Here is a 23,646-nt window from a genome sequence, read left to right as displayed (position 1 = left end):
CTGTAATCAGGTGTCCAAGAAAGGAAAAGGGAATACAGCTTACAAGGATGTGTGAAATGCCATGCAGTCCTGGTGGGAGGTCCCTCTTTGCCATATGACCTTCTCCCACCCCCCCCATTTAAAGCAGGATCTGTTCAACTTCGAATATATTTTTGACACCAGCTTGAAAATTGTTTTAAAATTTGTGCCAGAAGCTCTAGCTCTTAATTATTAATAACATTTAGTCTTGTAGACATGCAGAGCTATTTTGCCTTTGTTTGTGCAAAAACTCAGTCACCTGTAGAGCACTGAAAGTGGCCTGAGAGACCACTTGGCAATGGCAGAGGGAGACGGAGTTGGGGTAGGGGACAAGAGACTCACTCATTGCTAATTCTTGGCGCTAGCCCCTTTACTACATCAATTAGGCAATGGTGGGGTGACAGCAAGCGCTGAGTCATCTAGAAAATTCGTGGAGGTTCTTTGAGATGATCCAAATAAAACACAGCTGAAGCCACCAGAGACAGAAGAAAGCAGAAGTGAAGCATGGGGCCAAAACAGGAGGATTAAGTGAACTATGTACTGAATAACTTAACTCTCCCTGGTGCTGTTCCCCACGCTGATCCCAGGATACCTGCACAAAGTTACAGTCCCCAGTCAGGACTGAAACGTTGCCCTCTTGAGACACTCGAATGGTGCCAGATATTCATGTACTACCTTTTGGGAATGGTAACAAAGAAGGCTAACTTGTCACCTTATTTCCTTACAGATAATTCTTTAATAATGAAGTTATTATTCATGCTTTTTTTGAGAATTTAAAATTTTTTATTGTGACCCAAAACAATACTCACATGTATACACACACACAACTGAAATTAAAGTTATATGAAAGAGTGTTAACCTCCACTAGATGCATTCTGATATTTTCTACTTTACCCTGTGCAATTCCATTCCATCTCATCTCATTCTATTCCATTCCTTTTTGCTTCTTTTTTAAATGGTTGGTCAAAGCACACTAAATTCCCAACCCCTTGACCCTCAGTTTGAAGAACACTAGGCTAAAGGAAAATAAATATTCCCTTCCCCTAACTCTCAAATTTAGAATAATTCATCATTGTACATCGTAATGCATATGAATGGCCACTGGTCATTCAGACCTTTGAGGAAGGCTGATAGTATGAAAGAGAGACCAAATGGGAAGAAAATAAGGAGAGAAATATGTATGTGTGTGTGTTAGTGTGTGTGTGTGTGTGTGTGTGTGTTGGAGGTGGTAAAATCGTTATAATCATAAGAATAATTAATAGTAAATTTCTAAAATGGATATACCAAGTATTAACAGCATAAACCCATTATTTGGAAATACAGAGGTAAATGTGAGAAAAAATTGAAATTGGTTACTTTCAAGAAGTAAGACTGGTGGATAGAAAAGATATAGAAAAATGGACTGCTTCTTTTCCATAAAAGCTTTTTAGTACCTTAATTTTTTTTAGCTATGTACAATATAGCTGCAATAGTTTAAAATTTAATTGGAAAACTTTGCCACGGGTTCTAAGAGCATTCTTTCTACCTCTTTCTTATATCCCTGCTGTGCCCTAATGCAGTCCTTAACTCTGACTTTCCCTACAGCACCCATCCTAGATCAACTTATATTCCATCAAGTAAGTGCTGCCCCTGACATGGGGGACTCTATGGAATTCTGGGTGCAATATTGCACATACCATTTCAACTATATGTTCTTTGCTGCCTTTACTTACAATTTAAACTATCTCAAACCATGATAAAGAGCTGTATTGACCATGGAAAGCATTTAAATGATAACTAAGCCGAGAAAGGAAACATGTTGGGGATTGAGGGCACCTTTTCTGTCCTTGTGGTCCCTAAGTATGTAGGTGGTTGTGTATTTACATTTTTTTCTTGGGGAAGGGTTTTTCTGTGAACCAGCCCCAGCACATGGCTCCTCTCAGGCACTCTTCGGGAAACTCAGCTTACCATCTGTTTAGCAGGAATACTGGGAAGGACATTACTGGGGAACACTCTGGCAGCCCCAACCCCCAAATACTTTTCACTTAAGACACACTAAACATTTTGAAACAGACTCTTGGAGAACAGCACAACAGCCTTTCTGGCAGCCTTCATGGTATTCTTCAATGGTTATTTCTGTTCCTCTGTCTAAAAACAACAGAGGGAGGAGGAGATCACACGCTCCTCGGGGGGCCAGGACTCTTCTTTAAAGTTGCCAAGAGATGGAGCGGCAGCTGTGCCCATTGGAAGACATCAACTTGTGCCACCTGCCCAAGCTCATCACATAATGAGGGGGTCAAGTGTAACCAGCCTCTCATAAGGGGATTTGGATTATTTTGTAAAAAACAAAAAACAAAAAAGGAGATGAGCTATCTTCCTTACCCCCCTCCCCCTTCTCTGTAGAGACAGGTGCCTTTGGGGAATAGACAGATATATACGTATCTGAGCTAAGTCTCAGTTCTGAGAATTCTGAGGAAAAGAATATGGAGGTGCACCTTGAACAGCAAGCCCATTGGAAGGCTCACGGATGACTTAGATACCCTGTCACCTGCCCAGATGAGACGTGGCTAATGGGACTGGTACTAGAGTGGAAATTAGGACGGCGGTCTGTGATTTTGCTCTGCACTCACTGTGTAACTTAATGTAGCGCCATTCACGTCTCCACAGCCCCCATCTCCTCAATTGAGCAACAGGACAATGCTGACTTCTCCACCTTCCTCATTGGTGATCTGCAAGTACATCAGATGGCACGTCAAAGAGCTCTAGGTAAAGCTAAGTTCTTATATAAATGGGATGCCTAAAAAGAGTTTCTGATATAATTTTTGAGATGGATGAAGGTTTATCTCATGGACTAAGAAGAACAGACCCCAGACTGCAAATTTTTCCATGCAATACAAAGGGCAATCAGCATGCAGCCTCTACCACTCTCAGGCCGGCTGCCTTCCTAGTCAAGTCTCTCAATTCCTGTAACTCAGGGCAAACCTGATGGCCCTCCCACCTCCTAGTCCCATCACTAATCCACCTTTATTCCCTTTCTTGTCAGTTCAGATGACAGTAAGGAACAGGGAAGCAACATACATGAGTGAGCCAGCCTCAGCACGGAGACATGTGGCCACTCATGGATGGCCCACACCATCGAAGGGGCCACCATGACTCAGCTCCTGAAGTTACCGGGTCCTCCAGTCTTTGAAGAGAAGACGGAAATCTGATGTTACAGAGAAATCATTGAATGTTGAAAGATTAACCAATAATTTTTGTAATGTTTGAAACATCATGGGAATGAACCAGAAATATTTACGCAGAAGCTGAAAGTTTGCAATCTCTGATCTAGGCCAACCCCCATCTTTTGACAAGTAAAAATCCTCAAGTCTTAAAAATCAACACAGTGTGGTTCGAAGACTCTGTGCTTGGGAGTCAGCAAGGATCAAGGCTCAAATCTCTCATCTGCAGTTAACTTACTGTATGACTTTGGGTAAGTTTCTTACCATTTTGAATCTGTTTCCTCAGCTGTGAAAGGGGGTAATTATACATTCATCATAAAGTTTTTAGAGAAAATAAATAAGATCATAGATAATACATGAAAAGTACCTGGTGCATAATAGGCACTCAGTGACTCCTTTTCCCTCGCAGCTAACAAGTTAACAATACTAACTATGCAAGAATCCATACACTTTTATCTACTGAATCCAGCCAGATTCTTTACCCCACTGTATTCCCCACTGTTTCCTTGCCTGCAGAGTTCTCATTTTCAGAGACATAGGGTATGATTTACCCTGGAACCTGAGCATAAGATTAGGACTTTAGACACTTACTTTTTTTTTTTAATGTTTATTTATTTTTGAGAGAGAGACAGAGCATGAGCAGGGGAGGAGCGGTGGGGGGGGAGGTGCAGAGAGACACAGAATCTGATGCAGGCTCTCAACTGTCATCCCAGAGCCCAGTGTGGGGCTCGAACCCACAAACCATGAGATCATGACCTGGGTAGAAGTGGGATGTTTAACCCAGGCTCCCCTAGACACCAGGAATAAGAACCAACCACCCTGTACACATCTCATTTTTCTTCTTCTGGAACAAAAGTGACCACCAGTGTGAAATGGGACAAGAAATCTGTATTAAGTTGCCCTCAATCACGGTAGGCCCATCCATGAAACCCAGAATGCCCATGGGTCTGGGATCAGCCTGTAATTTGGCATTCCAGTGCTCAAGGAATGTGTTTTTAAAAGGAGGTAATTATTACTATTCAGATATGGGGAGGCTAATAGATGAAGAGATGATTGCCATTGAGAAGATGGTTTGTTACTCACAGGTCTCAAGAGGAGGGGGCATGTGATGCCACAGAGGCCATGTAGGGAAGCAACATGGCCGGTCAGGAGGCAGAGTGAGGAAATGTTGGCAGGAAACTTTATTGTAGTTTGCACAGGAAGGAAGAAGCGAGGCAAGGTAAGCAAGCCTAGGATCGGCTAGTGTGAATAATTTCTTTAGGGTCTGGGTATAGGGACTGTCTCCAGTTGTCTGGTACCTGACCCTGGTACCAGGGCTCATGACACATTGGGATCACTGGGGGGACGGAAGCAAGGGGTAAGTGGCACCATAGGTGCCCAGGGTATGGGCTCTGGATCGGTTGGTTTGCATATGAAAGTTGTGCCTGTAGCCAAGTCCTTTAGAGCCTCCAGGAATTGGGAAGTCCTCGGTGGGACAGTGCTCCCTGGGTCTGCAAGGGGCCCCATGCCAAAGCATTAGAAATAGAGAAAATATAAAGGAATGATTAATACAGACTCTTCTCAGATCAGTGAGGATTTGCCCCCTCCAATCATCACTGGACAGACATCAGCATGTCGAGGAGGAGGCTTTCATAATAGGCTTCCAGTATAAGAAACAAAGAGAGGGGATACGTTACTAAAAGTCTTCACAGGGAAAGGCCCCTGTGTAGGAATAGAAGAGAAGGTCAGGGTGCTCTGAGGGGAAAGGCAACAGGAGACTAATACACCCTGGAGCCCAAAGCAAGGATAGGCATGCTGCCTTTAAAAAAAAAAAAAGTTTTTTGCAGGTAAGCCCAGTCCATGGACTCCATCTCTTAACATCCTGGGTACTCTTTATGAGGCTAAATGAAGCCTTGCTCTCTCTTGAGTGGAGAAAATTAAATTTGAACGCTGGAATTGCAATGGAATGATAATTATTCTGCTTGAGTGCATTGACCTTTATCAACCATTTCATCAGAATTTCTGGAGCACGACACTGTGTTCGGCGTCCTCTGCAAATGTCCATCTGAAGGAGGAGCCTTCTCTCCTGGCTCAAGCCCAGACCATCATTCTCCAGCATCCCAAGAGAGGGAAGGCAGAATCAAATCCGAAGAACTCTGAAATCTAGTTAGCGAATAGTGGTAGGAGACAACGAAAATTGCAGTCAGGCAGCAAAAATCTCTGGAGAATGCAGTGTTTCTTCCTGTGACTGACTGAAAAAACAATTCCATTTCTCAATATTCCTCCATCAGAGGCTTGGATTTCAGTACGAGATCATGTACAAATTGCCGGTTTGAGGCTCTTCTGTCAGTTCAACTAGATAATCAGAAAAGAATGGCTACACACACGTATGAAGTCATGCTCATCAGAAAAGCAAAATGAGTTTAAGACAAGAGGCGCAGTATTTTAAAGACTAGACAACATTTTACTATTTAAGAAAAAATATTTTTATTCGCAAGAAATGGAAATACAAAAGCATAACAATTTCAATTCATTTTTCCCCAAACTAAGTACAAGTATCCTACAAAACGTTTTTATTTTGGGTATTTGCTTAGCTATGATGAAGAATAAAAAGCCATAAAAAACCCAGCACAATATGACAGATAATAGACTCACAATCTATTTAGACTTAAACGCTGCTGGTCTATAGAAGTATTACAAAAGAGAGGTGAAGTCCAGCCTGTCAGCATAGACATTAAAGCTCATGGTTGATTATAGTCTAGGGTCTGCTCAGCATTGTTTAAACAGGGTCCCTCATGATTTGTCATGGAGTGCTGGTGTTTTCCACAGACTCATAAAATGTTTTATCTGCAAGGGAGAGGTTCCAGGAAGTGGAGGCCCTGGGTCCATGGTGCAAAAAGTTCACATTCTCCACCTAGCTGGTGAGCAAAGGACAGGGGCCGAGGAATGGAATTAAAGTGCTGGGGTTTTCTTTTCCAGGATGCAGAGGAGACTGTTGGCTGGAATTCACAGAAGACGGGATGAACAAGACAGCAGATACGCATCTGGTGGATGCCTCTAGCATAAGGCAAAGGGCGCAACGTTGCACAGTGGGGCCAGCGCAGGGAGCCCACACCGTGGTTCCTGCCCCGAGAACCTTAAAAGTTCACAGAAAGGAATCTGTGCAACCGAATCCACCACCTGTACTTCCCGTTATCACTTAGCTGTTTGTCTCTCTCAAGGTAACCAGTTGCCCTGTTTTCTCTATTTAGAAAATTAAAAGCCAGAATGTATTGAGCACAATACCCAGCCAGCACTTAATAAGTGCTCAAGATTATTATTTCCTCTTGTTCTCAAAACCAAGACAAAAATAAAGCATTCCTGAATTATGTGGCCCACAATGACAAAAGAAAACAATACCTAGGTGTTTCCTGTGCTAAGTGCGGGCTTTCTGGCCACAGAGAGATTGAGCATTAATCTTCCAATGGGCCAGGTTCCTTGGCCCTGAGAAAATGTTCTGCTCTGAGGATTTATCATAGCTTTAATCCAGGCTGGCCATTTTTTGATGTGATTGCGGCCCTACAAAATGGGATTTTCCTAATGGATCAAACCCTATTTCTTTTCTCCGGATGTGTGCGTCTGATCACGGTGCACCTCTAGGATATCACTTTTGAGCCTTTGGAAAAAGGTCTTTCCCCACACTCCAACACTCATGTTAATGACAAGGCTATCCGTTAAGTCCTCCAGGGACAAGGGAGTCCTCAGTCACCCTGGAGCATATATAAGGCACATTTAAGGCACAAACCAGCATTTGAAACAAGGGAGAAATTTGTGTGTGTGTCAGAAAGAGGAAAGAGAGACCCAGTGCTTTTGTCTTTTGAAGAGCTACCAATTGGCGAAATTGTCCCAGCGCCCTTCCTACCCAGCATTCCCTAGCTCCAGACAGCACTTGGCCTCAATAACACTGAAAGGTCCTAGGAGTGACTGACTGGCTGAGTGGGAAGCCTGAACTCTGTCTCTGGCTCCTTCGCAGCCTCGCATCTCTCCGGTAACTGCCCTCCCAGAGGGGCTCATGCCATCACACGTCTCCTAACCGTCTCAGCTGAGAAGCATTCAAATGAAATGGCTCTCACTAGAGCACTACCTGCTAATGGCTTCACGGTCCTACCCAGCATCGCCACAAGCAGGAAAGCCGGCATCTTTAATAAAGGTTTTGCAAAGACCGGATGCAACGGAACCAAAGTAATGACTCATGCAGACAAGAGGGGGAGGCTCAAGGCCTTCTCCTCCATCTCCAAGCTCCCATGTCAGCAAGCCCAGCATGGATGGCCCACTTCCTCAGCAAAGAGCGGGATGTCTCCATTTGTGCACTGTGCTCACATACACACCCCATACGGTGTACGTGTTCAGTGAGCGGGCCCCAAGAGGTCCCTGATTCCTCTGATTCTCTCCCTGTGGTTTTGCTTGGTCTGAGGACATGCAAGAAAGGAGCCGTGAAGGGCCGAAAAATTTTAATGAAACACATGTGGCCAAAATCCTGGACACTGTCTCACTGTCAGCATAAAGATGAATCAATTCAACACTCCTGATCTATGGGCACGTGAGAGTCACCACCCTCTTTTGGCATTCAGGCTACGTGGAGAGATTTAGGAAGAAAAATAACATGGTAATTACAGTTGGTCTGTGAGTATGTTGAGCTAAAAGCTGGCTTCATAATCGACAACTGAGTTCTCCGAGTCAAAGTCATTTCCAGTAGCAAAAAAGGTTATCTAATTTTGCCTACGCCGGTGTCGAAGCTTACCCCCACTCCCCACGCAAAAGGAACGACCTAGTTCAGCAACCGAGGCTCTGGACTCCTAACACTTCACAGGAACTCTTTCTTAGCCTAGCACTGAGGCCTTTCATTTCCAGCATCCGTTTCCAAGCACAAAGTCAAACGCCGTGTGGAAAGGACCAAGCCAGGGGGTCTGGGTTACTCAGGTCTCACCACGTGAAAAACTGCTTGTTCTCTGAATGTGCGCAAGCCATCTCCTCCACCAGGGTAATCAAAGACAGGGAAGAGGGAACCCTGCTTACAGGACGAAAGAGAGAATTGATGTATTTATGAGTAACATATTATTTATGGTTTATGATTACGCCAGCGGTGTCAGAGTTTTGAAAACCGAAGTTTGGAAGAGGGTGTCTGCTGCTGCTTGAAATCGGCAGGCTAACCAGGTATTACTGCCTAGGCTATGGGATCGCTCCATATGGGGAAACAAATCCACTGATGTCTGGCCTTAACCCCGGGACAGAAAACGACACACATCTGTGAATTACTTGGTATTAGTTGACTCTTCTGTGTCCTCTGGATGCCCTGGGACCCTCCTAAAGGGATAACTGCTTCATTCCCTTTACCCACCCACGTGGAAACCGAAGGGCAGAGGCTTTTCTCAAAACAGCAGCAGGCTTGGCTCTTGGAACCCCTTCACATGGCCATTTGAGCTCCCAAGCTGAGGCCTCAGATCTCTAGATACAGGCTCAGTTCCAGAAGAACAGCTTCCCAGAAAGGACACCCCACTGTTTGGGGGTCTGGAGAGAGGGGTGACAAGCAAAGGCAGGTAGGGGAGAAAATAAAATCCTCAAGGTGGTAAGGGCAGGGGCTGGAAGCTTTCCAGCCCTTCCCGTCTCCCGCCTCATTCAGAAGAACAGGTTTTCTACCCTGGCTCCCTCAGGAGCCTTCAAAACCTGATCTGGTTCCACTGCAGCACGTGGGTAGGCTGACCCATTCTCATACTTCTGCCCTTAAATGCAAAACCTTTCCTTTCTCATCGATCGAATACTATTGGAGTTCATTCTTTTTTCCTCCTCAGCCCCCCACTCCCTCCCAGGCTACCTGTGCCTGATAATTACATGGCATTTTAAAGAAAGGGATGGACCGCAGCAGCCTGTGGCTCCACCCAACACCAGACAGACCCAGAAAGATCTAGAGCTGAAGAGATGGAGGGAAGGGAGAGGAGAGAAGCGGGGGCAGGGGGCATGTCAGCAGCCCCGCTGCCGGAACGACTCAGATGGCCTCTGCTCTCCCCGGCCAACGGCCCGGGCCGTGAGACTGCAGACAGCAGCCCTAATCCAGCTTCCACACATCGCTGAAAAGACACACTTGGCATGTCCCAGTCTGGAACTCTCTCCACCACAGCAGAGAGAGAGAGAGAGAGAGAGAGAGAGAGAGAGAGATAGTTATCACTCGCGGGGAGCCCCAGATGTGCCTCGGCAGACAAAGCAGAGATCTGCTTATGCGGTATGATGGCAAATGCTAATGACACCAAATCTGATAAGACCCAGGTATGGGCTTAATCCCTCATAAGTGCAGGTTCCAATGACAGTGTAGGCAAAAGAGAGAGAGAGGAGGTAAAGCTAAAGGCCCTTCAGCTACTACTAAAAATAAAATACAAAATGTAAGCAACTTTCTTATACAATATCCTTCACAAGCTAGGGGAAAAGACTTATGGGGAATTTTCTACATTATACAATAAAAAGGCAATTTCCATTTCTTATCTGTATGAAAGAGGAAAGAAAATTTTAAACTACAAAAGTTACTTTTAATCATTAAAAACAAAAATAAAAGTGGGTTGGGGGAATTAGGTTGTATCTCTTTGGGTGAGCTGCAAGGTAGCCAAACCTGACTATAGAAGGTAAGACTGTGGAGACACAAATGTCCCGTACTCCAGCCCCAGGCCTCAGGCCCACCCTCTGTGTTGAGGCAGAAGAGGAGGGTACAGCAGAAGAGTCAGGGGGGTGGGGTGAAGGGGGCTGGGCACAGGTGTGGAGAGGCAAGCCAGCAAGGGTGTCCACAACGTCTGATGCCGGGGACAGGGATTCCCTCCTATAATGGGAACAGGGTAGGAAAAGCACACGACCACAGAGCCACAGACCCGAGCAAGGTGTTGCTCTGTCTTTCCCTCTGACTTCATCCTATGGGACGACACAAGCTTAAGGGGATTTCCCAATGATAACAATAGGCCTCCAGTTGAAGAAGGAGGAAGGAGAGGAGGAAGAGGAAGATGGAAGAGGAGGAGGAAGAGGAGGGGGATGAAACAGAAGAAGAAATTGGAAAATAATAATAGTAATAAAAGCCACCATCTGGAGGATTGGGATCCCAGAGCTGGGGTCCCCTCCTAGCTCCAAAGGCCAACACAAGGCTTTGCCCATTTTGGGGGAGGCATCAGATCTCTTCAGTGTGGTTGCTAGCGGGAAGCCTCAGTGAGCTAATAAATACTATTTACAAACGGGGAGGAGAAGCCGAGGAGGCAGACCTACGGGGATGTGGGGAAGTCCTACAAGCAGCGAGATGGGGCAGGTTTGCCTGGAGTAGAAAAGCCTGAGTCCTTCAGGCATTGCACTTGCGGCCTGAGAATGGGGGTGTGGGGGAGCACCCTCGCTCCAGTGCGGGGAGGACGATCTGCCAGGGCTCGGACAGGGCAGAGTGGCAGGAGTGCTCACTGAAGGCCCCGGCACCTCCAGGGCTCTCGGGGGTGGACGCGCCGGCGACCGAGGCTGAGGAAGGCAGGACATCAGTCAGCACTTTGCCAGATCCCAACAGTCATCCTGGTACTTTTGTGGCTAGAGTCTGGGGTCTCAAACAGGAAGCATCATTTCTTCTTCAGAGAGGTGGTCACACCCCAGAGTGAGAAACAGACAGTCTCTTTTTGGCGCTATTGGTAGAAACAAGCCTGCTTGTCCCAGCCCCAGTCCTAGAAAAATGTCCTGTGGCAGCAAGCAAGAGGCAGGGAGGGATGCCAGGCTCCCATCTTCAAGGGGGAGAGAGGGGAAGGCGCTTTCTCACCACAGGTGGAAATCCCAAGCTGTCCTCCCATCCAAAGCCATGACTGCTCGCCCATGTCTTCATCCAGATCAAAGGCAGAAAGGAAAAGCTTATGACAAAGGGGGTTGGGAGATGTAAAAGGAGAGTGAAGTGAAAGAGGGAGGTGGAGACGGGCTCTTTAGAAGGTGGCGTTCACTCTTCTGTCGAGTTCTACAACTTTTAGTGTCTCATTCCCCTCCAGTTTGGTGCTGACCCTGCGAAGATACCGAAAGGAGAAAGAGTCTGAGCCACCAACAGACAACTATGATTCTCATGCTCGGGAGGATCATACAATCATTCCATGAGTAACTTTGTGGGCTGGCCCAAGCGGGTTCTTATTCTTTTCCCCCCTAATGGCAATCCTCTGTTCCCAAACTTTCCAGCTTCCAGCCCATCCACTTGTTCACATGCTTACCTTCATCCCCACCCAAGAGGAGACATTCCCAACTCAGAGGATAAATATGGCGGTTTGATGCTGATCTGTCATAAACTGCTTTAAGGTCATGTATTTATTGGGTGGTGTGCCCTATGCTAGACTCTGGAAAGAAGAAAATTGAAGGATAAAGTCTGATTCCTGGTCTAGAATAATAATTCAAATAAATTAAAAAGAAAAAGCTAACTTGAAATAACACTAGACACATAACAGAAAATACATGTTATTAAACTGTATAATAGCCTAGAAAGTCTCTGGGCATTCAAAGGAAGATTTGGGGGCTTTGGTATCAGGGAGAAATTCCAGAACAAGTGAGGTTTCGATGGGGCCCTGAATAGTTGAGCCAAGAGGGGAGAAGACTTGTGTCATGAGCCACAGAACCAAGCAGCTGTGTCTTCTACAGCTGCCAGTGGCTCCTCTACAAATTTCTCCATGATGGAAATAATAAGAATGCCTAGCCTCTTAAAGTATTTAAAAGGATTTATATATCACATTTGCATAGTGCTTAAAAGAGTTGGTGCTAGTAAATGTTAAATATGCATGTATAGTGTAAACATATAAAAGTACATATCATTATGAACCTTGCCCCACAACTTTGGGGGGGGAGGGGGAAAGCTGAGGAATTTGAAATGGAATCTTCAAGTGGGAGCACTGGTGTTGGAAAAGCATACTTTCTGGAAAGCACAGGCGCCAGTGCCAAGATCACCCATCACACCAGCCATGCCCAGGAGTGTGCGTGCAGACCCTCCTTCCTGTGTGGCACGGCGTTTTTAGGAACCCACCCCAGCATGGTAACAGTATCTGGCCATCCTATATGTCTCTGTGTTTACAAAGAGACTGTTCTCCGTTAACTATCGAAAAGAAACAACTGACGGAGGGGCGCCTGGGTGGCTCAGTCGGTTAAGCGACTGACTTCAGCTCAGATCATGATCTCACAGTTCATGGGTTCCAGCCCTGCATGGGGCTCTGTACTGATGGCTCAGAGCACGGAGCCTGCATCAGATTCTGTGTCTCCCTCTCTCTCTGACCCTCCCCTACTCATGCTCTGTGTCTCTCTCTCTCAAAATAAATAAACATTAAAAAAATTTTTTTTAATTAAAAAGAAGAAACAACTCACGGAGAAGTGGCGCCCAATACATTATTTTCAATATGGGATCACGTATAGGCACAGTGCCTCTCAGACGATGTCCCTCAATATAAATATAAAATTATAATTCATACATGTTTATTTACCTCTAAATCATAAAAAATATATATTGACATATAGCTGGACATCTACGTGTCTCCAGCTAGAAGGAAGGAAGGGGAGGCTCTTAAGGCTGCGTTCGCATGGCAAGCACACCGCTACGGCCGGGCTGTGTGTGATTTATGGGGCTTTGAGGGGAGGCAGAAGGGAGCCAAGCCCTTTCCTCACCTCTTGGAGCCACCACCACTAATTCCCCCATGACAGAGCCGACCCAGGGGCCGTTCATCCTAGGCCTTGTCCCCAGTCTCCGCTAAGAGCCGCTGTTGGCAAGTAGTAAACTCCAGAGTCCCGGGTCCTGGAAATAGGTCCCAAAAGAGGCCAGGGGCTGCACGGCGCCTACGGGCAAGGCTACACCCCATGTTCCAGGTTGCTGACTCACAACCCATCATCAGTGCACCTGCGTGTATTTGACTCACAAGTGCTGCTGTAACTCCAGTAGCACGGATTTCTCCAGGCTGCTCTCATTTGAGACAATGAAATGGGGAAGATCCACTTCTGGCCTGGGATCCAACCCCGAGGCCCTGAGCAGAGAGGAGCCTCTGTCCCAAGGCCCAAGTTCCCCCGCCGAGGCTGGGCTGGATGGCTCCTCCAGGGGAGAATGTTCCTCGTAGATGAGCAGATTCCTGGATCTCACTGAGGACAGAACAAAGTAACAGGTGTTGGGGAAAGAGCGCAGGGTTTACACATCCCTTCACTCACTGCCCAGGGCTGGGAGCAGATTACAATTTGTGGGTTCTTGTTGCCCAGAACGGAGGGTGCCAGCTGGAGCTGGCTTTCCATAAAGGCTTCAGGGTTTCAGAGTTTCATACATTGAAAAATTATACCAATTATACAGTGCTGGAAGAACAAAAGAAAAGCAAATAAACATGAAGCAAACTTCCACCCCCACTGCTTTGAAAATAAAACTCCCCTCCTTGCCCACCCAGAACCATCTGGGGAAAACAATTCATGAGGAATGGGAGTCAAATACTTGGAGATGTCCACACAAGCTAAAATAAGCAACATTTCCAATGAGTCGGTCTTGCATGGAGAGAAGGTACAAGGGCAGAAAACTGCATTTTCATTTAGAAACCCGAGAGGAGACACAAAGCCAAAGCCATAAATCAAATCACTGAGACAGTTCCTTTGTTTTATGGGACTGCTGTATAGCTAGATGGCTCTGTAGCAATTTTCTACAACACAGAAACTCTGCTCCCATTGGCTTCCATTTAAATGTACAGATAACATTCCCTTAGGGGAAAAAAAGGACTTCCCAAGAGATCACTGAAATTATCCGGTTGAAATGTTAGCCTTTCTGTCATACACCTGGCAGAGATACAACTACCTGGTGAGGACCAGAGACCTTTCAGGACGACAAAACGGTGCCTCCCCCAAATCCAGTACCTCTAAATCCATCCACACTTGTTCTTATCAGCGTGTGTGTGTACTGGTGTATATATTATGACCACCCACAGACCACTTTGTTACTTCCTACACTTAAAAGGGATGGGTGATCTAGGTGAGGCTACCACTCACTTTTCTAACACCCAAGTCTCTAAATTCTCCCAATCTTGGCCATAATGTTTTATAAGACAGACTGATTCATTCCTCAGATTCTTACTACAGTAACATACAATTCCACTGAATGGAAGGAGAAACACAGGAGTTCCTTTAAAATGTCCTGGAAAGCTTAATGCTCCCCCCATCCATCCCCCCCAAATCTACATCCCACCCCCTTATCAGAGCTCAAAAAAGAGACCTTAGAAATTGCCAGGGAACGTAGTCTACAGCAATAGTTTGCAAACTGTGCTCTGTCAGGCTCTAGAGAATTCCCAGGGGTGCCTCTGCCCGGTTGGTGAAGGACACAAGGGGAGACCCAAGGACCGGGGCACCAGACCCCCATGTCTCTCTTCCCTCCCTCACTAGAGAAGCTACACTTTTACCACTTTATAAAAATTAGACTTTCTCATAAGACTCCCTTTGGAAAGTTGAACTTTCAAAAAGCTCCAGAGAAAGGAAACAAGATCCTTTACAAGCTGCTGAGCACTGCCTTACCGACAGAGGCTGTATACGGCTCCTGCGTGGAACGCTGGCTGGGCAGAGCCATCTTGGTAGCAGCCGGATAGGGCCCGCAGCCCTGAAAGAAGCTGCCAAATGCAACAGCAAAGCACAGCACGACCACCTGCGGTGGGGAGGAGAGAACACATGACCTGTCACTTCCAAGGTCCACAGAGCCAAACGTGAGCCCCGCACCACCTGGAAAGTCCAGGCAGACAGACTCCCCTTCATCCGGCCACCAGAATGTACCATCAGGCCACCCACTGTCACATCACAGCAAAGCAACTGCCTCTGAGCGAGCTGCACAGTTCCTCCCACTGCACCTGGACTCGGCAAGGTGGGGAGACACTGGAGATGGGGGGGGTGGGGCTGGGGCACTCGGGGTGCCGTCTCTTTGGGAAACTCACCATGAGGCACGTGCCGGTCTGCGTGCCCGCCAACTTGCAGGTGCGTGAAACTTTGCCCATCACCAATGTCTGAAGCTTCTGTAGTTGCTGCAGGAGAGTTCTGCAAATGCAACAAATCAAAGCCATGAAGGGAGTCTGGGACCGCAGGGAGTGTGTTCCGGAGCTTTGTGCCTGAATCTGCACACGGTTCCGAGATAGAGTTTCATTTAGAGGAAGATAAGGACATGGTGCCTTCCAGCACCAGCGCCGTAGAGCTTCCCAGAGCCCGGGAGGAGCCCGTTTGAACAGCCCGTCCAGGTCTTGTGCTGTTCTGAGTAAGAGGTGAATGCCCCAAATTACCCCTGACATGCCAGGCCTTGTCTGTCAGCCACTGACAAAAAAAAAATTTTTTTTTGATGGGCGGGTGATGGTGATACAGGACAATTCATTTACCCACGAGAGGAGAAACAGTGAGGCAGACATCAGGAATGAGAAAAGCAAAGAGGAGAGGAAAATGCCCAGGGGAGACAAACTGAAGGAGTGGCCGGAGGTGATGATGGTAGTATCAGCGAGCCAGGGTCACTTAGACAGCAAATCTGAGGAGAAAGAAAGGAAAAACAAGAGTGGCAGGGAGGCAACAGCCAGAGGCCTGTGGTTCTTGAAGGCTCACGGCATCTCTGGAGTCAGAAATGAAGCCAAAATATGACAGAGCAAAGAGGCCTGCTCAACTGGACATCCTCAGGATCTCGAAAATGGTCCTCCCATACGGACTCTGATTTTTCTCCAAGAGGAGACAGGCAGCGGGAGAAAAAGAGAGTTCTCTCCCCTAAAACTGGACAGCTCTTAAAAGGTTGTGCATACCCTTAAAAGGGAAGGGTTTGGGATGAGGATGCTATATTCTGGTCTGTGTGACATCAGGTCACAGAAAGAGCAGATGGTGAAATTCTTCATGAATTTTGAACAGGACGAGCCACAGAAAAGGATCTGACAGCATGGCCTCCTGAATCAGAGCCCCTGGGATGAGTCCCTGTGAGCAGCGTGGACCTGAGGTCCTCCTTGCCCCGCCCCCTTCTCCAAGCCCAATGCATATGGCAAAGTGGGAAGATTGTATAAGCAGATGCTTTCTCTTGAGTCTTAGAAATTTTCAAAGAAATTCAGGCCGTAATGTCACATCAGAAAGCCAGACAAGTTCACTGGGAAACTTCAGAAAATCTCTTGTTTGCAGAATCCTGGGCTCTCGCAGAGAACTTGCCTCTCACCATGGTCTGTCTCCTGAATAGCTTTCAAGTACTCGAAGGACAAGCTGGTGTTCCAGAGGTTGCAACATTTACCCTGACAAGTGCCAAGGAAATGGGTTGTCCCAGGGTTTAAGCCAAGCAGGAAGAGGTTAGCCACAGCATGATATTGCCTTCAGCAGCTAGATGGCTAAGAATGGGGGCAGAATTGGGACAGCACACAGCCCATGAGGCAGAGGGCTTCTGAACTCAGAAAACCTGTGTGGTTCTCATGAATTTAAGCCAAATCAAATAAAAGCATTCATCCCATTAATCAATATCACTAATTAATATTTTTTTATTTTTATTTATTTCTAGGAGAGAGAGAGAGACAGCGTGAGCAGGGGAGGGTCAGAGAGAGAGGGAGTCACAGACTGAAACAGGCTTCAGGCTCTGAGCTGGCAGTCAGCACAGAGCCCGACGCGGGGCTCGAACCCACGAACCGCGAGATCATGACCTAAGCGAAAGTCGGACGCTTAACTGACTAAGCCACCCAGGCGCCCCTCATTAATTTATTTTTTTAATATATTTTTATTTATTTATTTTTGAAAGACAGAGCATGAGCAGTGGGAGGGCAGAAAGAGAGAGGAAGAGAGAGACAGAATGTTAAACAGGTTCCACACCTGGCGTGGAGCCCAACTTGGGGATGGACCTGAGTCCAAATCAAGAGTAGGGACACTTAACTGAGCCATCCAAGGCACCCCATCAATATCATTAATTTAAATTCTATTAATATGGAGATCTTTTTAGCTCTTTGTTGAATATTTTTTGTTTTATGGTTATCAAGAAGCATAATCACACGTAGTTTGGACCTGGTTTATGTATATTCAGGCAACATGTTCTTGGGGCGTGTGGGTGGTTCAGTGGGTTAAGCATCCAACTTCATCTCAGGTTGTGATCTCACGGTCCATGAGTTCGAGACCCGTATCAGGCTCTGTGCTGACAGCTCAGAGCCTGAAGCCTGCTTCAGATTCTGCGTCTCCTTTTCTCTCTGTCCCGCTCATGTTCTGTCTCTCTCTGCCTCTCAAATATAAATAAACGTAGAAAAAAAATTTTTAAATAATAAAATTATTCTGTATGTTACTCAAGGCTTATAAATACTGACAGTATGGTTATTTTAAATCCTACTCAAAGAGAGCCTGTCATTTGGACAACATGGAAGATAAACCTGGAGGGCATTACACTAGGTGAAATAAACCACACAGAGAAAGAAAAATACCGCATGGTATTACTTATACATGGGACTCTAAAAAAGAAAAAATAATGTTTTAAAAGTTGAACTTAGAAACAGTAAAAAAAAAAAAAGTAGCTGCCAACAAATAGAGGTTGGGGGAATTGGGGAAAAGCTGATAAAAGGAGATAAACTTTCAGCTGTAAGATGGAGAAGGTCTGAGGATCTAACATATAACATACAGACTATATAACACTGTATTGGATCATTGAAATTTGCTAAGAGAGTTGAACTTAAATGCACTCAACAAAAAGTTAAAAACAAAAAACAAAAAGTAAATATGTGAAGTGATGGATGTGCTCATTAACTCGATATGAGAAATATTCTGCAATGCATGCATATATTTAATCATCATGTATATTTTAAGTATCTAAAGATTTTGTCAATTATACCTCAATGAAGCTGAGAAAAAAAGGGGAAAACAAGTAAGAGTTTGCAAGTAAAGGAGCATATACTGTAGCAAGGTTTTCCTCATCCAATTTGTTCCCTTATCCAGCACTTCCTAAGAGCACTCCATTCTTTTATTATTTTTTATTTTTATTTTTTATTTCTAGGAGAGAGAGAGAGAGAGAGACAGTGTGAGCAGGGGAGGGTCAGAGAGAGAGGGAGTCACAGACTAAAACAGTCTCCAGGCTCTGAGCTGGCAGTCAGCACAGAGCCCAACGCGGGGCTCGAACCCACAAACCGCGAGATCATGACCTAAGCGAAAGTCGGACGCTTAACTGACTAAGCCACCCAGGCGCCCCTTTTTTATTGTTTTTTAAAAGTTTATTTATTTATTTTGAGAGAGAGGGGGTGGGGAGGGGCAGAGATAGAGGGAAAGAGAATCTTAAGCAGGTTCCACGCTGTCAGGGCAGAGCCCCATGCAGAGCTCGAACTCACAAACTATGAGGCCATGACCTGAACCAAAATCGAGTGTCAGATGCTTAACCGACTGAGCCGCCCAGGTGCCCAGAGCATTCCATTCTTCTCCACTAGCATAGCTGCCTTTCCCCAAGCCGGGCGCTAGGTGACCTGTTGCAGATCCACTTGCTGGGTGAGTGTTCCTTCTTGCAGAGCCGAGATGTGGCTGGCGGGAGCTTACGTTTTATGGACCACCGTCTGTGATGCCAGCCCCAAAGCCCTCACTGGGTTCCCCTGCTCTATTTTGGGATTCCTGGGGCAGGATACATAGGTAAGCCCACAAATAAGACCAGTATTTGACCGGAGGGCACAAACCCTTTTCTCTCATATTCTGGCCTCCTCCTGTGGTCCCGGATTAACGTTTCTGTCCCTGCTAAACTACGGAAAGGGGCCTCCTGGCCTCCTGGCTTGCTGCTGACAAACCACGTCTTGAAGTGCTGGCTGCCACTCCATGGGAGGGGTGGGGGGCACTTCAACTCCCACGGGGCCCGCCTGCTGCCTAGGCTGGCAGCCTGAGGCGCTCAAGTTCAGCTGTGCTCTGTGCATTTCCCCATCCAGGCTTTAGCTAGACAGCAGCATTCCAGATGTTCCCAGACCCATTTCCTCTTCCTCCCAAGCGTCAAGGTGATTTTCAAAGTGAAACCATCTCCATCTTTTCCCAGCCATCTGTTCACTCACAACCATCCTACACTCCCTCCCTGCCCATTTCCTGCTCCTTGCCCAGGCCTTGGGCAAGAAACACCAAGAAAATCAATTCCACAAATTACTTGGAATCATTCCGCCCTTCAAATTTCTCGTTGAGATGGATAGGCCTGGTACCATCTCCCAGGAGGCTCCACTGCACCCCCTGAACACAGAGCTCTAACAGAGCAGACATGCCTAAACACCAATGGTAGAATGTCTTAGCCTCAAGTTGGGACCCCCAGCTATAGGGGCCAAGTGCTACAAATTTGGAAGAAGGGCCATTTAAGTCTGGCTGGTGAGCAGGGAAGGCTTCACATACTCCAGGTATATAGAGCATTCTACTTGGCACTCAGCAGCAGATCTTCTTGAAACTCAAGATAATTATATTCTGAATCCACTGCAAATGAAAATAGTTGTTTCATGGTCCCTGATTTCTAACAGCTTATAATCCAACTCTTTAAGATGAACAAACATATAGTTTTAAAATAGATTTTTGGGGTTTTTTTTAGCTTGAAATTTCAGTGGAAAGGAACAGTGATTGATAATGTGCTATTTGCTGCTGTTTCTCCTACTCAGATCAGTGGAGGTGAACAGAACTGATGGCAGAAATTATCACACTCTGAAGTCCATCAATCAGCAACTCCGAGTGATTTCACCCAAGGAAAGAGATTTAGCTCATCCATTCCCAAATTTAAACAGATTTCTATGATCCAATCAAGTCTGCAAAATTCATAGATATTCATTCTTACAAGAGGAACACTCATTTTTGTCATAAGGAATGGAAATTAACAGTGAGTGAGAACTCACTGATTGAGTTCTAGGAACTCTGTATTTCGTAGGAGATATGAAATAACTGTCTGAAAGACATGTAACTCATTAACTTGTTAAGTGAAGACCTAAATAATATAAAAACTAAACCTGATGCTGTAGTTCACGTACTTTCCAATGCACTGCAACACAGCTACCCCAGTTTATAACCTAATAAAATGAGTAACCAAAATACTTCTTGGTTGAGTAGATTTTTCTCAAACCCAATGACATTAACATTATCAACAACAGCCCAACAAAGAGATATGTCCACTGTTAGATAAGAAAAGGTTACTATCAATGGGGGCCATGCCACAGATGGAAGAGCCACAGTAGAAATCAGTCCAATGGCAATGAGATACATACTAACAAAGTTTCATGAGATTGATACAAATGAAACAATAAGGGCAAATGAACATTTTGTAGCACATCTCCAGATAGAACAAAGATAAAGGACCAAGTGATAGGTAACAGGATGAAGGGTGATCCTGGCCTTACATCAGGTGTCTGGAAGTCAAGCCTGGGCTTTGTTTAGGAAAATGGAAACTACAAGGCGTGTCCCTCTGTGAGACACCGAAAGCGCTCATGAGATGGCTTTGGGATTGCTAAGCTGGTACGTCTGCACTGGAACAGGGGATTGGCTGACTTTAGACCTTGGTACCACTGCTGCATAGCTTTAATCAAGTTATTCCAGTCCTGGGTTTAGTTGGCGAATCAAAGTTAATTCCTTTGACCTTATCAGCTACGAAAATAACAAGAGAACCCCACCTCCTGGAATACTCTGTATTTCTTGAAGCAAATACACCTTTGAAGAGAGCTTCCTGTCCCTTTCTGCTAATGACAGATGAAGCCTGCCCTCTTTACAGGGAAGCGTGGGAGCTCCTAACTGAAAAATTAGTCTGAGGATGATGTGGAATTCTCTCTGATGCCACAGGGACAGATGCCACAGCCCGCAGGACTGGGAATGTGGATGACAGCTATGAGCCTCCTTGTTTGAAGGACCGGCTGAAGAAAAGGCAGCCATCAGATGAAATAAAAGAATTATTTTAAAACCAAAGTTCTAAAAAGCTAACCATAAGACAGACCCGATAGCGCACTCAAAGCTCAGCATAAACTTTTCCTTTATTAGTGTATTTTAAATCATCAGTGGCCATGGCTAATTATGGTTTAATGAATTCTCAGGCTTTGGGGAGCAAGGTCTCAATTTAGAGAACAGAGTACTCTTAGCAAACATTTATCTGGGCCAAGAGATTTTTCACAACTTGTTAAATTGGGAGTGTCCAACTCTTGATTGAAAATGTGGATCTGGGGGCACCTGGGTGGCTCAGTTGGTTAAGCATCTGACTTTGGCTCAGGTCATGATCTCACAGTTTGTGAGTTCGAGCCTTGCGTCGGGCTCTGTGCTGACAGCTCAGAGCCTGGAGCCGGCTTCTGATTCTGTGTCTCCCTCTCTCTCTACAATTCCCCTGCTCATGCTCTGTCTCTCTCTCTGTCCTCCAAAGATAAATAAACATTAAATATTTTTAAAGAAAAAAAAAAGAAAATGTGGAGCTTTGTCCTGTCGTGAGATGTAAAAATAAGCTGACTGGCTGTCCTCATACAGCTCTTTGCAAGAGAGCAGTTGAAGGCAGCTGCCAGCCTTGCCCAAAATAAAGCATCACCCTGTATCTTGGGAGGCATATCAAGGGAAACTGGGCAAAACATTCAAAAGTGGCCAGGAATGCAAGACATACTCTTACAAAAAGGGAAATACATCAACTGCCTCATGTGTTTTCTTTGTATTTCATTTAATTTTGTATTCTACAGTTTCCTTTATTTATGAGAGACAGGGCAAGAAAGAGAGAGAGAGAGCAGTCATATAGTTATTGCATGTTATACTTTGAACATTCAGGTGCCTAATGTCTCACCAGAGTGACAAACCAGAACCCAGGAAAAAGAGTAAACTGGTGGCTCCCAAACACTTCCTGTGCCAGAAGCTGCAAACCGGGACCTCTTGACAGCAGACACACTGTCCATCATATTTCATAACACATCTTACCGAGAAATGGAGCCAATGGGACTATGGCGTGTGCGTCTACACCACTCTCTGGATAAGCTTTATAGAGATGCAAGAACTTTCTTCACATCCTTATAGAACAAACAGAGTAGTGTTTTCCAGATCCCAAATCACAAGCCATGAGTGGGTTGTCACTGCCTCATTTTTTTTTCAGGAAACAATCAAACAGAACACATGGTATTGGAGGCTTTCAGAGTAAATACGTATTCATCTGTGAAACATTCATATTAGTAATGCATATGATGTATTATGTTCCTGTGGCGGGTCTGGGTCACTACATAAAATGCAAAATGGTCACAATCAAAAAGCAAGTCTAGGGGCGCCTGGGTGGCTTAGTCGGTTAAGCGTCCAACTTTCGCTTAGGTCATGATCTTGCAGTTCGTGGGTTCGAGGCCCGCGTCGGGCTCTGTGCTGACTGCCAGCTCAGAGCCTGGAGCCTGTTTCGGAGTCTGTGTCTCCCTCTCTCTCTGACCCTCCCCTGCTCATGCTGCCTCTCTCTCCTAGAAATAAATAAAAATATTTTTTAAAAAAAGCAAGTCTAAGTGCAGTTGTATATTCACATGTATATAATTCACACAAATCTATATTCGCCCATATGTAATTATTTTGCATGTGTGCCTGGACACAAAATAAGTATATATGGGTGAATATCAGATGGCTTCTTGATGGGAGAGCTAAGCATCCATGTGCTTCTGAAGAAAAATCCCACCTGAGAATGCAAACTGGTGCAGCTGTTCTGGAAAACAGTATGGAGGTTCCTCAAAAAATTAACAATAGAACTCCCCTATGACCCAGCAGTAGCACTGCTAGGAATTCACCCAATGGGTACAGGAGCACTGAAGCATAGGGGCACATGGACCCCAGTGTTTACAACAGTGCTTTCAACAACAGCCAAATTATGGAAAGAGCCTAAATGTCCATCAACTGATGAATGGATAAAGATGCAGTTTATATATATACACGATGGAATACTACTTGGCAATGAGAAGGAATGAAATCATGCCATTTGCAGCAATGTGGATGGAAATGGAAGGTATTATACTGAGTGAAATACGTCAGTAAGAGAAGGACAGATATCATATGTTTTCACTTATTTGTGGATCTTGAGACCCTTAACAGAAGACCATGGGGGAAGGGAAGGGGAAAAAATAGTTAAGAACACTGAGGGAGGAGGGCAAACCATAAGAGAGTCTTAAATACAGTGAACAAACTGAGGATGGATGGGGGGTGGGGGACAGGGGAAAATGGGTGATGGGCACTGAGGTGGGCACTTGTTGGGATGAGCACTGGGTATTGTATGGAAGCCAATTTGACAAGAAATTATATTTAAAAAATAAAAATAAAAAACTAATGATTTGATCAATAAAAAATAAAATACATAATAAAAAAAAAAGAAAAATCCCACCTGAATCCCTCCCTGCCTCACCCCCACCCCAGTCTTTGAGAGTTAATGTCTCTAAATCTCTGAGGGTTAGGAGGAAGGTGTCCAAAAGCTAAAACATTTACCTTAAAGTCCCGGAGTGGCGGGGGAGGTGGTGGGATACAATGAAATACAATTCCAAGTTCCACGTGC

At 45.5% G+C, this 23,646-nt stretch overlaps 1 protein-coding gene across 2 annotated transcripts in view; it reads right to left on the bottom strand.

Moving 5' to 3' along the window:
• Positions 1 to 5,659: 5,659 nt before the first annotated feature.
• The window catches only part of CREB3L2 (cAMP responsive element binding protein 3 like 2), a 121,186-nt gene continuing 103,199 nt past the window's right edge, over positions 5,660 to 23,646 (bottom strand). For both annotated transcript variants that reach the window (XM_077781023.1, XM_077781024.1), the window contains exons 9-12: positions 15,140 to 15,239; positions 14,730 to 14,856; positions 13,112 to 13,328; positions 5,660 to 11,231 (exon numbers count right to left, since the gene is read on the bottom strand). In XM_077781023.1, the coding sequence (XP_077637149.1) occupies positions 11,156 to 11,231; positions 13,112 to 13,328; positions 14,730 to 14,856; positions 15,140 to 15,239 (520 nt within the window). In that variant the 3' untranslated portion in view covers positions 5,660 to 11,155. The remainder of the gene's footprint in view (positions 11,232 to 13,111; positions 13,329 to 14,729; positions 14,857 to 15,139; positions 15,240 to 23,646) is intronic.

The sequence above is a fragment of the Crocuta crocuta genome, unplaced genomic scaffold, assembly GCF_008692635.1.
Source record: "Crocuta crocuta isolate KB4526 unplaced genomic scaffold, BGI_CrCroc_1.0 scaffold228, whole genome shotgun sequence".
Lineage (NCBI taxonomy): Eukaryota > Metazoa > Chordata > Mammalia > Carnivora > Hyaenidae > Crocuta > Crocuta crocuta.
Note: the sequence above shows the minus strand (reverse complement) of the source record. Positions and strands in the feature narration are given on the sequence as shown.